At 45.7% G+C, this 13,322-nt stretch overlaps 1 protein-coding gene across 2 annotated transcripts in view; it reads left to right on the top strand.

The window, feature by feature from the left end:
- Positions 1-217: 217 nt before the first annotated feature.
- The window catches only part of HPRT1 (hypoxanthine phosphoribosyltransferase 1), a 93,323-nt gene continuing 80,218 nt past the window's right edge, over positions 218-13,322 (top strand). Inside the window, exons 1-2 of one of the 2 annotated variants that reach the window (XM_075323732.1) lie at positions 218-333; positions 11,726-11,832. In XM_075323732.1, coding sequence (XP_075179847.1) covers positions 313-333; positions 11,726-11,832 — 128 coding nt within the window. In that variant the 5' untranslated portion in view covers positions 218-312. The remainder of the gene's footprint in view (positions 334-11,725; positions 11,833-13,322) is intronic. The other variant, XM_075323733.1, reaches the window with a different exon arrangement.

Consider the following 13,322-nt stretch of genomic DNA (forward strand, 5'->3'; position numbering starts at 1 on the left):
GCTATACACAGCTAAACCCATGCACACACATAGCTAACACACAGCTATACACAGCTAACACACAGCTAATACACAGCTATACACAGCTAATACACAGCTAATACACAGCTATATCCATGCACAAACACAGCTAATACACAGCTTATACACAGCTAATACACAGTGTGTATATGTGCACTGTGTGATCCTCCCGGCCTCTGCCCTGTGCTCCTCCTCCCGGGCGGCCCCGGCCATGTGTGTCTGCAGGCTGCGGCCTGTGAGCAGTGAGCGCGGGGCAGTCACACGCAGCCTGACGCGGCCGGAGCAGCAGACATGGCGAGCCCCTGTGTGGTGGTGAGTCAGGCCGGGCCCGGTGCTCGGCTCCCGGGGACTCCGGTCCTGGTAACGGTTCTGCTCGTGTCTGGAGGGGAAGGAGACACCGGGCGGGGACAGGACGCACCGGGAGCCTCCATGCAGCAGCAGCAGCGCGGGCTGTGACATCAGGCGCCATGGCAACTGCCGGCGCCTCAGCTTCACCTGCTGCACGGGGCGCTATGTCGCGATATGGGGTGGGAGAACGAAGTGTTTTGGGGACGCCCGCAGAGCTGTGTCACCAGGAGAATGCAAGCTGTGATATATAGAAGAGAGTCATTTTGTATCGTGATAGAAGCTGGTAATGTCAGATAATGTGTGACCAGGGACTATCGCTAGTAATGAAGGGGTTGGTTAGAAGTGTGTGTCCTGCCAATTCCCTGCCATAAGGAAGATTAATGAGAGGTTTACAACTATCGGGGCATGTCATGATAAAAAGAGGATAAGACTTTTGTAACTGGAGATATCGGGAAAATATCGTGATAGAGGGAGTAGGTTACAATGGTCGGGGAGCGTTTAGGTTTATTTGTATTGGAAGTCCGTGTTTGGCAGGAGAACAACCAGTGTCAGGTGTGCGGCTGTATCGCGACATAGAGGGTTGGGATATGTGAGCAGTTTGTAGTGTTATATATACAGGGGATTATGGAGAAGCTGTGACCGGAGCCCATACAATGTGTTGGGGCGTAACAGGGACCAAAGCGCGTGTCATGACTGGAGCACGTGCTGCGAGAATGAGGCCTGCCATGATGAGGATGCTCACTAGATGGCGCCACTGTGCTCCTGGGACGCTATACTAGCAGAAGCGTTACCTAGGTCTATGGGGTCTTTCCATGTCTACACTGATCCCGGGGGCTGAATGTGGAACAATCTGGTCATCGACCTGCAGGATCCCGCATGTCTGGGAAAGATGAGTAAGGCTGGTTTCACACTACGTCTTTTTAACATCCGTTGAAAACGTTTTTTTAACGGAAGTACGGATCCTGTGCAAATCCGTTTTGTGTTTAATGCATTTTCAATGGACTCACGTCCACTTCCGTTTGCATTCCTTTGCGTCCGTTAGACGCAGGATCCGTCATTTTGCGTTAATTTAACATCTTTCAAAAACGCAACATGTAGCGTTTTTTGGCTTTGTCAAATTAACGTATGTCACAGGTCGTTCAGTTGCGTTATAACAGGATCCTGATTCTGTACTGAGCATGCCCGGTACAGGGTCTGGGTCTGCCTCTCTCTCTCTCTCTCTCTCTCTCTCTCTCTCTCTCTCTCTCTCTCTCTCTCTCTCTCTCTCTCTCTCTCTCTCTCTCTCTCTCTCTCTCTCTCTCTCTCTCTCCTTCCTTGTTTGCCCCCCCCCCCCCGTGGCGCGCGCCCTCTTCCTTGTTTGCCCCCCCTTCCTGTGGCGTGCGCCCTCTTCTTCCTTGTTTGCCCCCCCCCCCCCCCCCGTGGCGTGCGCCCTCTTCTTCCATGTGAGCCACCTGTGCCGTGTGCCCTCCTTCGTGTGCGGCCCTCGTCTTCTCTGGGCACCCCCCGGGCCGTGTGCCCTCTCTTACGGGTGCGCCTCCTAGGTCCTATGCTGTGTGCCTCCCTCTATCATGTGTAACCCCTGGGCCCTGTGCAAAAAATACATATAGCAAAATAAAAAAATGTATCCACTGCTCCAGTCCATTTTTTGGGTTGTCTCCTCTGATCAGACATAGCAGGTATGTGCCATCTTCTCGTACTGCACACATCACTTTGGTGATGATTATGGAGAGGTGGTGGTCTCTGTACAGCCGAGCACTTCTCCTTAGCCCTCTATACATTATACTGATTATATATATATATATATATATATATATATATATATATATATATATATATATATATTATGGGCCTATTGTCATGGAGAAGTAGCTTTGACTCCCGGAACCTCCAGTTAGTATGTCTCCATTCATTCTGATTTGGCGGAGCGGGGTGACAACTAATATCACTGCGATTACACATTGCTATCCAGCTCTCCTAGACTCGTGAGTGGCTTATTTGAGGTGACATACTGGTGAGCATCAATACACTATTATGTCTTTAAAGGGATTTCTGAGGAATCTACACCAACTTGCATGATCGCTAGGACCCCACTGCTTCCATAATTGGCGGTCTCTTGAAACTGTCTGAGCAGACCGGTGGCTGAGCAGTTTTGCTGCCCCTATGGGACTTAGGGAGACAGCCGAACGCCATACTTACCTGTCTACATCATTCCTATAGACTTATAATGGAGAAGTTAAACAGTACGCTTCACTGCCACAGCATTCAACAGTGGATATGGGACCTTAGGTGGGAAGTGGGGGTCTCAGTGATCAAACACGTATCCTGCGGATACAGTCATATGAAAAAGTTTGGGCACCCCTATTAATGTTAACCTTTTTTCTTTAGAACAATTTGGGTTTTGCAGCAGCTATTTCAGTTTCATATATCTAATAACTGATGGACTGAGTAATATTTCTGGATTGAAATGAGGTTTATTGTACTAACAGAAAATGTGCAATCCGCATTTAAACAAAGTTTGACAGGTGCATAAGTATGGGCACCTCAACATAAAAGGGACATTAATATTTTGTAGATCCTCCTTTTGCAAAAATCACAGCCTCTAGTCGCTTCCTGTAGCTTCTAATGAGATCCTGGATGAAGGTATATTTGACCATTACTGTTTACAAAACAATTCCAGTTCAGTTAAGTTTGATGGTCGCAGAGCATGGACAGCACACTTCAAATCATCCCATAGATGTTCAATGATATTCAGGTCTGGGGACTGGGATGGCCATTCCAGAACATTGGAATTGTTCCTCTGCATGAATGCCTGAGTAGATTTGGAGCGGTGTTTTAAATCATTGTCTTGCTGAAATATCCATTCCCTGTGTAACTTCAACTTCATCACTGATTCTTGCACATTATTGTCAAGAATCTGCTGATACTGAGTTGAATCCATGCGACCCTCAACTGTAACAAGATTCCCGGTGCCGGCATTGGCCACACAGCCCCAAAGCATGATGGAATCTCCACCAAAATTTACTGTGGGTAGCAAGTGCTTTTCTTGGAATGCTGTGTTTATTTGCCTCAATGCATAACGCCTTTTTGTATGACCAAACAACTCAATCTTTGTTTCATCAGTCCACAGGACCTTCTTCCAAAATGTAACTGGCTTGTCCAAATGTGCTTTTGCATACCTCAGGCGACTGTTTGTGGCGTGCTTGCAGAAATGGCTTCTTTCGCATCACTCTCCCATACAGCTTCTCTTTGTGCAATGTGCTCTGTATTGTTGACCGATGCACATTGACACCATCTGCAGCAAGATGATGCTGCAGGTCTTTGGAGGTGGTCTGTGGATTGTCCTTGACTGTTCTCACCATTCTTCTTCTCTGCCTTTCTGATATTTTTCTTGGCCTGCCACTTCTGGGCTTAACAAGAACTGTACCTGTGTTCTTCCATTTCCTTATTATGTTCCTCACAGTGGAAACTGACAGTTTAAATCTCTGAGACAACTTTTTGTATCCTTCCCCTGAACAACTATGTTGAATAATCTTTGTTTTCAGATCATTTGAGAGTTGTTTTGAGGAGCCAATGATGCCACTCTTCATAGGAGATTCAAATAGGAGAACAACTTGCAAGTGGCCACCTTAAATACCTTTTCTCATGATTGGATACACCTGCCTATGAAGTTCAAAAGTCAATGAGGTTACAAAACCAATTTAGTGCTTTAGTAAGTCAGTAAAAAGTAATTAGGAGTGTTCAAATCATGAAATTGATAAGGGTGCCCATACTTATGCACCTGTCAAATTTAGTTTAAATGCGGATTGCACATTTTCTGTTAGTACAATACACCTCATTTCAATACAGAAATATTACTCAGTCCATCAGTTATTAGATATATGAAACTAAAATAGCTGTTGCAAAAACCCAAATTGTTATAAAGAAAAAAGGTTAACATTAATAGGGGTGCCCAAACTTATTCATATGACTGTAGCTAAGGTATGATTCTGAAAGCAATGTGTCATCAGAAAATAATCTAGTGTTTTACGCTAATTTTTTATATACTGTACTTCATTTTTCATATATCTATTTAAAAATAAATCACATCTTGTTCTTTACAGAAGATGTTTCAGGAGTCTCATTATCATCACATACAGGATTACAATAGATAAACTACATACTAAGGCAGCACAGAGGTTAGCTCTGTTACTTTGCAGCACTGGGGTCAAATCTCACCAAAGACAATATCTGCAGAGATTCTGTTCTCCTTTTTGTTTTTGTGGGTTTCCTCTCACACTGCAAAGACATATTAATAGGGGAAGTAAATTGTGAGCCTCAACGGGAAGTAGTGCTCTAATTTTAGGCCTAGTGTGAGAATTGCAAGATTTATTTATTTAAATACAGATATGAAAAACAAAAATTTTGTTAAATAGAAAAAAAATTGAAATAGTAGGTAATTTTGTGATGGCACATAGCTGGAGAAAACCGCAGGAGGCAGAGGTAGTAAGTCCACGACCACCTCTAAACACCGCTGGTGCCAAACATTTGACGTTCATTGAATTTTATTTGAATGTCATCTCTGAAGATGAAGTGTGGGAGTTGCCGCCACTGGTTGTGAGCTCCCAGCATTCTCACATAGTGATAAACGAGCACTACCATGCACGGGTGCTTGTAGTGAGTAGTTGGATACTCAGACGGGCAAAACTCGTGTACCGAATATAATGGAAGTCAATAAGGAATTCGAGCATTGACTTCCATTATACTCGGTAGACAAGTCGTGCCCATCCACGCGTTCGGCTGCTGGTTACGAGTACCGAGCACCCGAGCATGGTAGTGCCTGCTCATCACTAGTTACGAGTACCGAGCACCCGAGCATGGTAGTGCTCGCTCATCACTAGTTACGAGTATTGAGCACCCGAGCATGGTAGTGCCCGCTCATCACTAGTGACCAGTACCAAGCATTTGTAGTGCCCGCTCATCACTAGTTACGAGTACTGAGCACCCAAGCATGGTAGTGTTCGCTCATCACTAGTGACCAGTACCGAGCATGGTAGTGCCCGCTCATCACTAGTTACCAGTACCGAGCATGGTAGTGCTCGCTCATCACTAGTTACCAGTACCGAGCATGGTAGTGCCCGCTCATCACTAGTGACCAGTACCGAGCATGGTAGTGTTCGCTCATCACTAGTGACCAGTACCGAGCATGGTAGTGTTCGCTCATCACTAGTGACCAGTATCGAGCATGGTAGTGCTCGCTCATCACTAGTTACCAGTACCGAGCATGGTAGTGCCCGCTCATCACTAGTTACCAGTACCGAGCATGGTAGTGCCCGCTCATCACTAGTTACCAGTACCGAGCATGGTAGTGCCCGCTCATCACTAGTTACCAGTACCGAGCATGGTAGTGCCCGCTCATCACTAGTTACCAGTACCGAGCATGGTAGTGCTCGCTCATCACTAGTTACCAGTACCAAGCATTTGTAATGCCCGCTCATCACCAGTTATAAGTACTGAGCACCTGAGCATGGTAGTGCTCGCTCATCACTAGTTACGAGTATTGAGCACCCGAGCATGGTAGTGCCCGCTCATCACTAGTGACCAGTACCAAGCATTTGTAGTGCCCGCTCATCACTAGTTACGAGTACTGAGCACCCAAGCATGGTAGTGTTCGCTCATCACTAGTGACCAGTACCGAGCATGGTAGTGCCCGCTCATCACTAGTTACCAGTACCGAGCATGGTAGTGCTCGCTCATCACTAGTTACCAGTACCGAGCATGGTAGTGCCCGCTCATCACTAGTGACCAGTACCGAGCATGGTAGTGTTCGCTCATCACTAGTGACCAGTACCGAGCATGGTAGTGTTCGCTCATCACTAGTGACCAGTACCGAGCATGGTAGTGCTCGCTCATCACTAGTTACCAGTACCGAGCATGGTAGTGCCCGCTCATCACTAGTTACCAGTACCGAGCATGGTAGTGCCCGCTCATCACTAGTTACCAGTACCGAGCATGGTAGTGCTCGCTCATCACTAGTTACCAGTACCGAGCATGGTAGTGCCCGCTCATCACTAGTTACCAGTACCGAGCATGGTAGTGCTCGCTCATCACTAGTTACCAGTACCAAGCATTTGTAATGCCCGCTCATCACCAGTTATAAGTACTGAGCACCTGAGCATGGTAGTGTTCGCTCATCACTAGTTACGAGCACCTGAGCATGGTAGTGCTCGCTCATCACCACTCTTCAGCTTATGATGTGGTCAGTTTTTCTGTGCCCGTCATCTGATGTCCGTAGGTCTCTGTACCTGCGCTGTGCACTAATAGTCCTGGCTCTGGTGAATGCACTCTGCAGTTTGCACTCTCCTTTCCGTACTCTGGTGTTGTACACGGTTCTGCTTTTCTCAAAGCCGTCTCAATTACTCGTGTGTGACTACTGAGCCTGTGCTGTAGGTCCCATGAAAGCTATTTTATGCCTTGAAGAACATGCCGTTCATGTTGTGGACATCAGAGCGGGTCTCCTGACCGGCGGCGGGGGCCCAGCAGTGGGGGGATACTCTGCAGTGCGCACTCAATGGGATATTCTCTATTTATGGAGCACAGGATATACAGATACACATCGTGTGTAACTGGGTTCCTGGAACTGCAGTGTCTCCTATATCAGACCTGTGTGACTGTCCTGCGGCTGCCTTGACTGATTGGTTTTGTTAGTTTTAACTCCTTCCTGCCCCAGTACATGTCACTATGTGTGTCAGGGTGCTTTCACACATCCGGATTTTTGCTCTGCGGCACAATACGGCGTTCTGCAGAAAAACCGCAACCGGCTTTTATAACGCCGGTTGCGGTTTTTTTTTGCATAGACTTACATTAGTGCCGTATTGTGCCGCAGGGGCTTGCCTTCGGTCCGGTTTTGGCCGCATGCGGCAGATTTAGCCGATGCGGCGGCCGGATCGAACGTCCCCTGCAACGTTTTTTGCTCCGGCAAAAAACACCGCATTGCGCCGCATCCGGCCGCTGCGGCGCATTTTTCAATGCATACCTATGGAGGCCGGATGCGGCGCGATGCGGAAAAAAAACGCATCCGGTCGCCGCATGCAGTTTTTTCCACTGCGCATGCTCAGTAGCATGCCGCAACCGGAAAAAACCGGACGGGCCGCATGTAAAAACTTATGCAAAGGATGCGGTGTTTTCGCCGCATCCGTTGCATAGTTTTCACAGCCGGATTGAGCCGCAGGGCTCAAACCGGATGTGTGAAAGTAGCCTAAACGTGCAGTGATTTGCACGGTAGTTGTGAGTGACTACTGCGGTGCAAAATCTGTGACCTCTTCTATTTAACCCCATAGACCTCAGACATGCCGCGTTATATTAGGCTGCTTTCACACATCAGGTTTTTGGCATCAGGCACGATACGGCAAAAAAAACTGATGCGACTGATCCGGCGAAAAAACGGATCAGTTGCATCAGTTTTTTTTCCATCAGTTCCTTCAGTGTTTTGACAGCTCCGGTGTGATACTGAGCATGCTCAGTTAAAAAAAAACGGATACGGCGACCGGATCCGTTTTTTTGCCAGCTTTGGCGTCCATAGGCTTCCATTATAAAACACGCCGTATGGCGCCAGATCCGGCGCAATCCGTTTTTTTTGCCGGACACAAAAACGTTCACTTCAACGTTTCAGCCGGCTGCCGGCAAAAAACGGATGAAACGCAAGGCCATCAGGCACAATCCGGCACTAATCAAAGTCTATGGGGGAAAAAACAGATCCGGCGGCAACAGACGCCGGATCCGTTTTTTCATGTTTTTGCCGGATTGTGCCTGATGGCAAAAAACTGATGTGTGAAAGCGGCCTTAGTAGTATAGTATAGTATAGTATAGTATATAGTAGTGTTAGCTCTCAGAATGAGAGGAGGGTAATCAGTATTATGTCTGAGATGTTGTTAGTGAAGCTATAAGCAGGGCTACCTACTCTCCTATAATAAGGGGTGGCCTTCGGAACAACACGGGAGGACCCGACGCTATGGTCCTATACGTAGAGGGGGCTCCAAAATGCCGCTGTGGTTTACAGTTGGCACAAGGTGGTCCTGTGTGCCCAGGTGGTCAGCCATTGAAGGTGTTGGTGCCCGGGCTCTCCCGTAGGGTGTTTTTCGAGGAATTTCCTATATAGTAGGGGGCAGAGCATATGTGTAAAAATGTGTCATTTTTCACATGTTCCCACTGATTTATCAAGTACGAGTATAAAGCACCTCCACGCCCAGATCATCAATCACATTTGCTATCCTTGCATTGTGCAGTTCTTCCTTTCCTCTAGCCCTGTATTTCTGCTTTTTCCTATAAGCCATAAATTGACACTATTGTGTAGTAGACCATTCAGTATGTGGTGCGTGGTGCAGTGCCCCGTGCCACTTTCTCTCTGGGCTTAGCCCTCTGACAGCTCTACCCGCGCTGGGGCTGAGTTCTCTCGTTTTATTAGTTTGTTCTGTTCCTAATCACTCGGGAGGCGCTCGGTGAAGGTGCTTTGCTGTAGGTATGGAAACTTTCAAGGTTGCATATTTCCCAGAACTTGTCGCAGTGCCCTTGAGAAGAATGGCACGTGATAAAACAAACTTTATATACTGTAGAGACAGAGCTGAGACATTTTAGAAGGTAAGATGTAAGAAAGTGGAGACCATGTAAAGTTAGAGAGCGGGGTCAAGAAAGTCACCAGCGCTGTGCAGAGTCCAAACCTCCTCTGCTATTCACATCATCACAGAAACTGAATGCTAAGTGTTTCATTGCATGGATTTCTACGGCCAAGCAGCTACATGGAAGCCTTACATCACCAAGCACAATGCTAAACATCAGACAGTGGTGTAATTCCGCAGCCACTGGACTCCAGACAGTGGAAATGTGTTCTCTGGAGTGATGGATCACAGTTCTCGGTCACTCCAGCTCTATTCACCACCCAGCACCGCCTCCTCCTGCTTGATTGGCAGCCTCTACGAGGGCTGCTGATAAGTCTTTGGCTTTGTAATCTTTTTGTTTCTATGGTAACGAATGTTCCATCACATGAAAGCCTTATGTGTCTAATATAGGTTTTCAAAATTTTGTGTTTGTTACTTATGGCAACAGTGTTCTATGCACGCGGGAAAACAACATGGTGGAGTCTAATGCGATATTCACAGCTGAGAGCAGAGAAGTGGTAAAATTCTTGTTTCTGCAAGGAAAGTCCGCAAAGGATATTCATGGTGATGTGTCGCAGACATTGCGGGATCAATGCCCTTCATATTCCACAGTTAAGAACAGCGTTGTCAAATTTAAAACCGGCAACTTCAGCACCAATGATGATGACCAAGAGTGATTGTTCTTCCGGGGATCGTCTGCTGTGCACAACCTCATACTAGAGAATCGACAAATTTCAGCTAAAGCAATAACAGACATCATGGGGATTTCCCATGAACGTGTTTGTGTCATTATCCATGAACATTTGGACATGAGGAAGAGATCTGCAAAGTGGGTCCCAAAGTTTTTGACAACAGATCAGAGAAGCATGCGAGTGAAAACTTCCCGGGCCATTTGTCAGCGTTTCCAGACTGATAAGAACTCCCTGGATCGACTGGTCACTATGGATGAGACCTGGATTTATTTATATGACCCTGAAAACAAGGCGCAGTCAAGAGTGGAGGCACAGTGGTTCTTCTCGTCCAAAGAAGTTCAGGGTGCAGGGTGATGGCGTCTGTTCTGGGATAAGGAGCGAGTGCTGCTAGTGGACTACCTTCAAAAGGGTTCCACCATTAATGCAAAGTATTACATTGAACTTTAGGACCAATTGAAGGCAGCTCTGAAGGCCAAAAGGTGCGGCAAGGTGTCAAAAGGAATCTTGTTCCTGCAAGACAACGCCTCCGCTCACACTGCACAAGCAACCACGGCAAAAACTGGCAGAGCTGGGCTTCCAGCTGGTTGACCACCCACTTTATTCACCAGATCTAGCTCCCTCCGACTGTCATCTAGATGTTTCCAAACCTGAAGAAACACCTCAAGGGTACCAAATTTCACACCATTTCTGATGCCATGGCAGCTACGGATGCCTGGTTTGAGGCACAACTGAAATCCTTCTTTTTGCTAGACTTACAGAACTTGGAATACCGATGTAAGAAGTGTGTTGTTGTCATCAGTGGAGAGTATGTGGAATAAATGTAAAGTTTCATCATCCTATCTCGTTTCTTTCTGGGTAAAGCCAAAGACTTTATCAGTTGCCCCTCATATATTGTGCCACTTCTAACTAAGGAACTGTCAGTCAAGCAGGAGGAGGCAATGCTGAGCTGTGAACAGAGCTGGAGTGACAGAGGCGGCTTCAGTTATGCAAATTCAAACTCTCATTTCTCACCAATGGAGGAATGGGCCGGCCATGTAAAGGTCTTGCTGGACTTGTCTTTGAAGGCAAATATGAATAGTTTATTTAGGGGGTGAAATCCTGCTGACACATTCTCCTGACTTTTGATTTTGCCATGAAGTAATAAAGCTGGGTGTCTATCCTAAGCATGGTGATTCTATATATTTTGCCATGTGTTGTAAGGTAAAACAAAATGCATACTGTAAGGGTATGATCACAGCTCAATACAAATCTATGATAACCTCGTTCTGGCCTTGTTCTTGCTCTCATAGACTTTTATTGAGCGCTTGTGACGTAACTTCTGACTTTCAGCCAGTCAGAAGTTACCAGCACAAGATGGCAGTGCGGGACAGGAGTGGAGTTGGTAAAAGGTGAAACCGCCAAAGAGTGAGTAGAATACCTTGGGCAGAGGGCTTAGATTTAAAGCACCACTCCGGCCCTGAAAAATAACCCCAAAAAATCTAAAGCTAGAATTGTACTTTTTCACGCATTTTTAAGACCAGACCTGCTCAAATAGTACTGGGGGGGGAAGGGGGGGACGTAAAGAGCAAAATCCAGTTGGGGTATGTTCACACCACAAGAGACTTTTTTAGAATAAATATATTTATAGCTAAAAAATCAACCTACTTGTGTTTCATAGTCAGTATCTGGTGTCCATATTACAGCTTGTTTTACAACCTTCTGTCTATTATGTCCGTAAACGATAGAGGATGTGGACGGATTCCTGCCTAACTGCTTTCTTAGCTCAAGTCCAGTTTACCATCCGTTATTTAAGACCGACTGGTTGCTATTGACGTGCCGTCCTGGAGCGATGATTAGATTGTTAGAAGTTTTCTAACAATGCTCGCTCATGAAGTAATAAAGCCTTCTGATAATGAAGACGCTTTTGGCAAAGTTCTGCAACATGCCTAGACGTATATGACATTTGCACGCGTTTCAGTATCCGCTGCACCCGCCAGAACGTGGAGGTTTATCGCCAGGATTACTTATTCAAATATATGTTCTTCTCTTCTGCAGCTTGCTGATGATGAACAAGGATACGACCTTGACCTGTTCTGTATTCCTAAGCATTATGCAGCGGATTTGGAAAAGGTCTACATTCCCCACGGATTAATAATGGACAGGTAGGTTGCAATACTTGCCGTGTTTTTAGAGTGTCTTAAAGGGAACCTGTCACCAGATGTTTATAATACTCACCTAATAGATGGGTGTCTCCGTTCTCCAAGGCCGCGCCTCCTCTTTTTCAGCCATCTTTGTGCTCCTTCTGACGCTAGCGTGGATGACGCGTTCTAAGTCATCTACACTAGCCGACATTGAGGTCCCGCGCAGGCGCACTACAATACTTCGATCTGCTCTTCTCGGGGCAGATAAAAATGCGCCTGCGCAGGACCTCAATGTCGGCTAGTGTAGATGACTTAGAACGCGTCATCCACGCTAGCTTCAGATGGCCGAAAGAGGAGACGTGGACCCGGAGGACGGAGACGCCCATCCGACCAGTCTGCAACTCACCGACCATTAGGTGAGTATTATAAACATCCGGTGACAGGTTCCCTGTAAGCCATGTTAAAGATTTTGTGATCTGCATGCAGAATGTTATAGAACAGGAGGAGCTGATCAGATCTACATACATTTTTATAGGAAACGTTTTAGTAAAACTTACATTTTATTGAAGTCCCAGGTGTTTTGAGTCCAGTGGGTAGACTTTGTATGACTTTGCATCAGGGCTGTGGAGTCGGTAAGCCAAACCTTCGACTCCGACTCCGACTCCGACTCCTCAAATTCTCTTGCACCGACTCAGACTCCGGCTCCGACTCCGACTCCGGCTCCTACATATATTGCTTATAGTTAGGTGAAAAATTTATTGTAGTACATGAATATGTGTATGTGAACATTAGACATTTAATAATTTTTACGATACAATAATCAAGATATTTGGATAGAACATAAAATATATTTATTGGATACAACTTTAGAACACAAAAAACTGTAATAAATTGTAAATATGTAATACACTATGTAATATACAGTAGATTACATATATATCTTGTGTGTGTATATACACTGTGTATATATATATAATATTACATATTTACAATTTATTAGTTTTTTGTGTTCTAAAGTTGTATCCAATAAATATTTTATGTTCTATCCAAATATCTTGATTATTGTATCATAAAAACAATTAAATGTCTGATGTTCACATTATACTACAATAAATTTTTCACTTAAATATAAGCATTATACTAAATGTTATTATTTAGTAAAATATTCAGCACATTCTGCATTGCCCTGTCCCCAATTTATTATATATTTTAGGAGTCGGAGTCGGTGCATTTTATACCGACTCCAACTCCGACTCCACCAAAATGAGCTCCGACTCCGACTCCGACTCCACGACTCCGACTCCACAGCCCTGCTTTGCATGCAGGGGGACCGCCCACTGGACTCCTATGTATACAGACAACCGGGATTTCAATGAATAATATAGAAGTTAGAGTGAATCTTCTTCAGCAAATCTATATCATTCTGCTCCGCTTCTCCTTCTTAAAAACATGCTGTCCAAAGTTCAGATTGAATGCACAATGTACCAAGTTCCCTTTTAAACTAGGAGGTA

The sequence above is a fragment of the Anomaloglossus baeobatrachus genome, chromosome 9 (assembly GCF_048569485.1).
Source record: "Anomaloglossus baeobatrachus isolate aAnoBae1 chromosome 9, aAnoBae1.hap1, whole genome shotgun sequence".
In the NCBI taxonomy this organism is placed as follows: Eukaryota; Metazoa; Chordata; class Amphibia; order Anura; family Aromobatidae; genus Anomaloglossus; species Anomaloglossus baeobatrachus.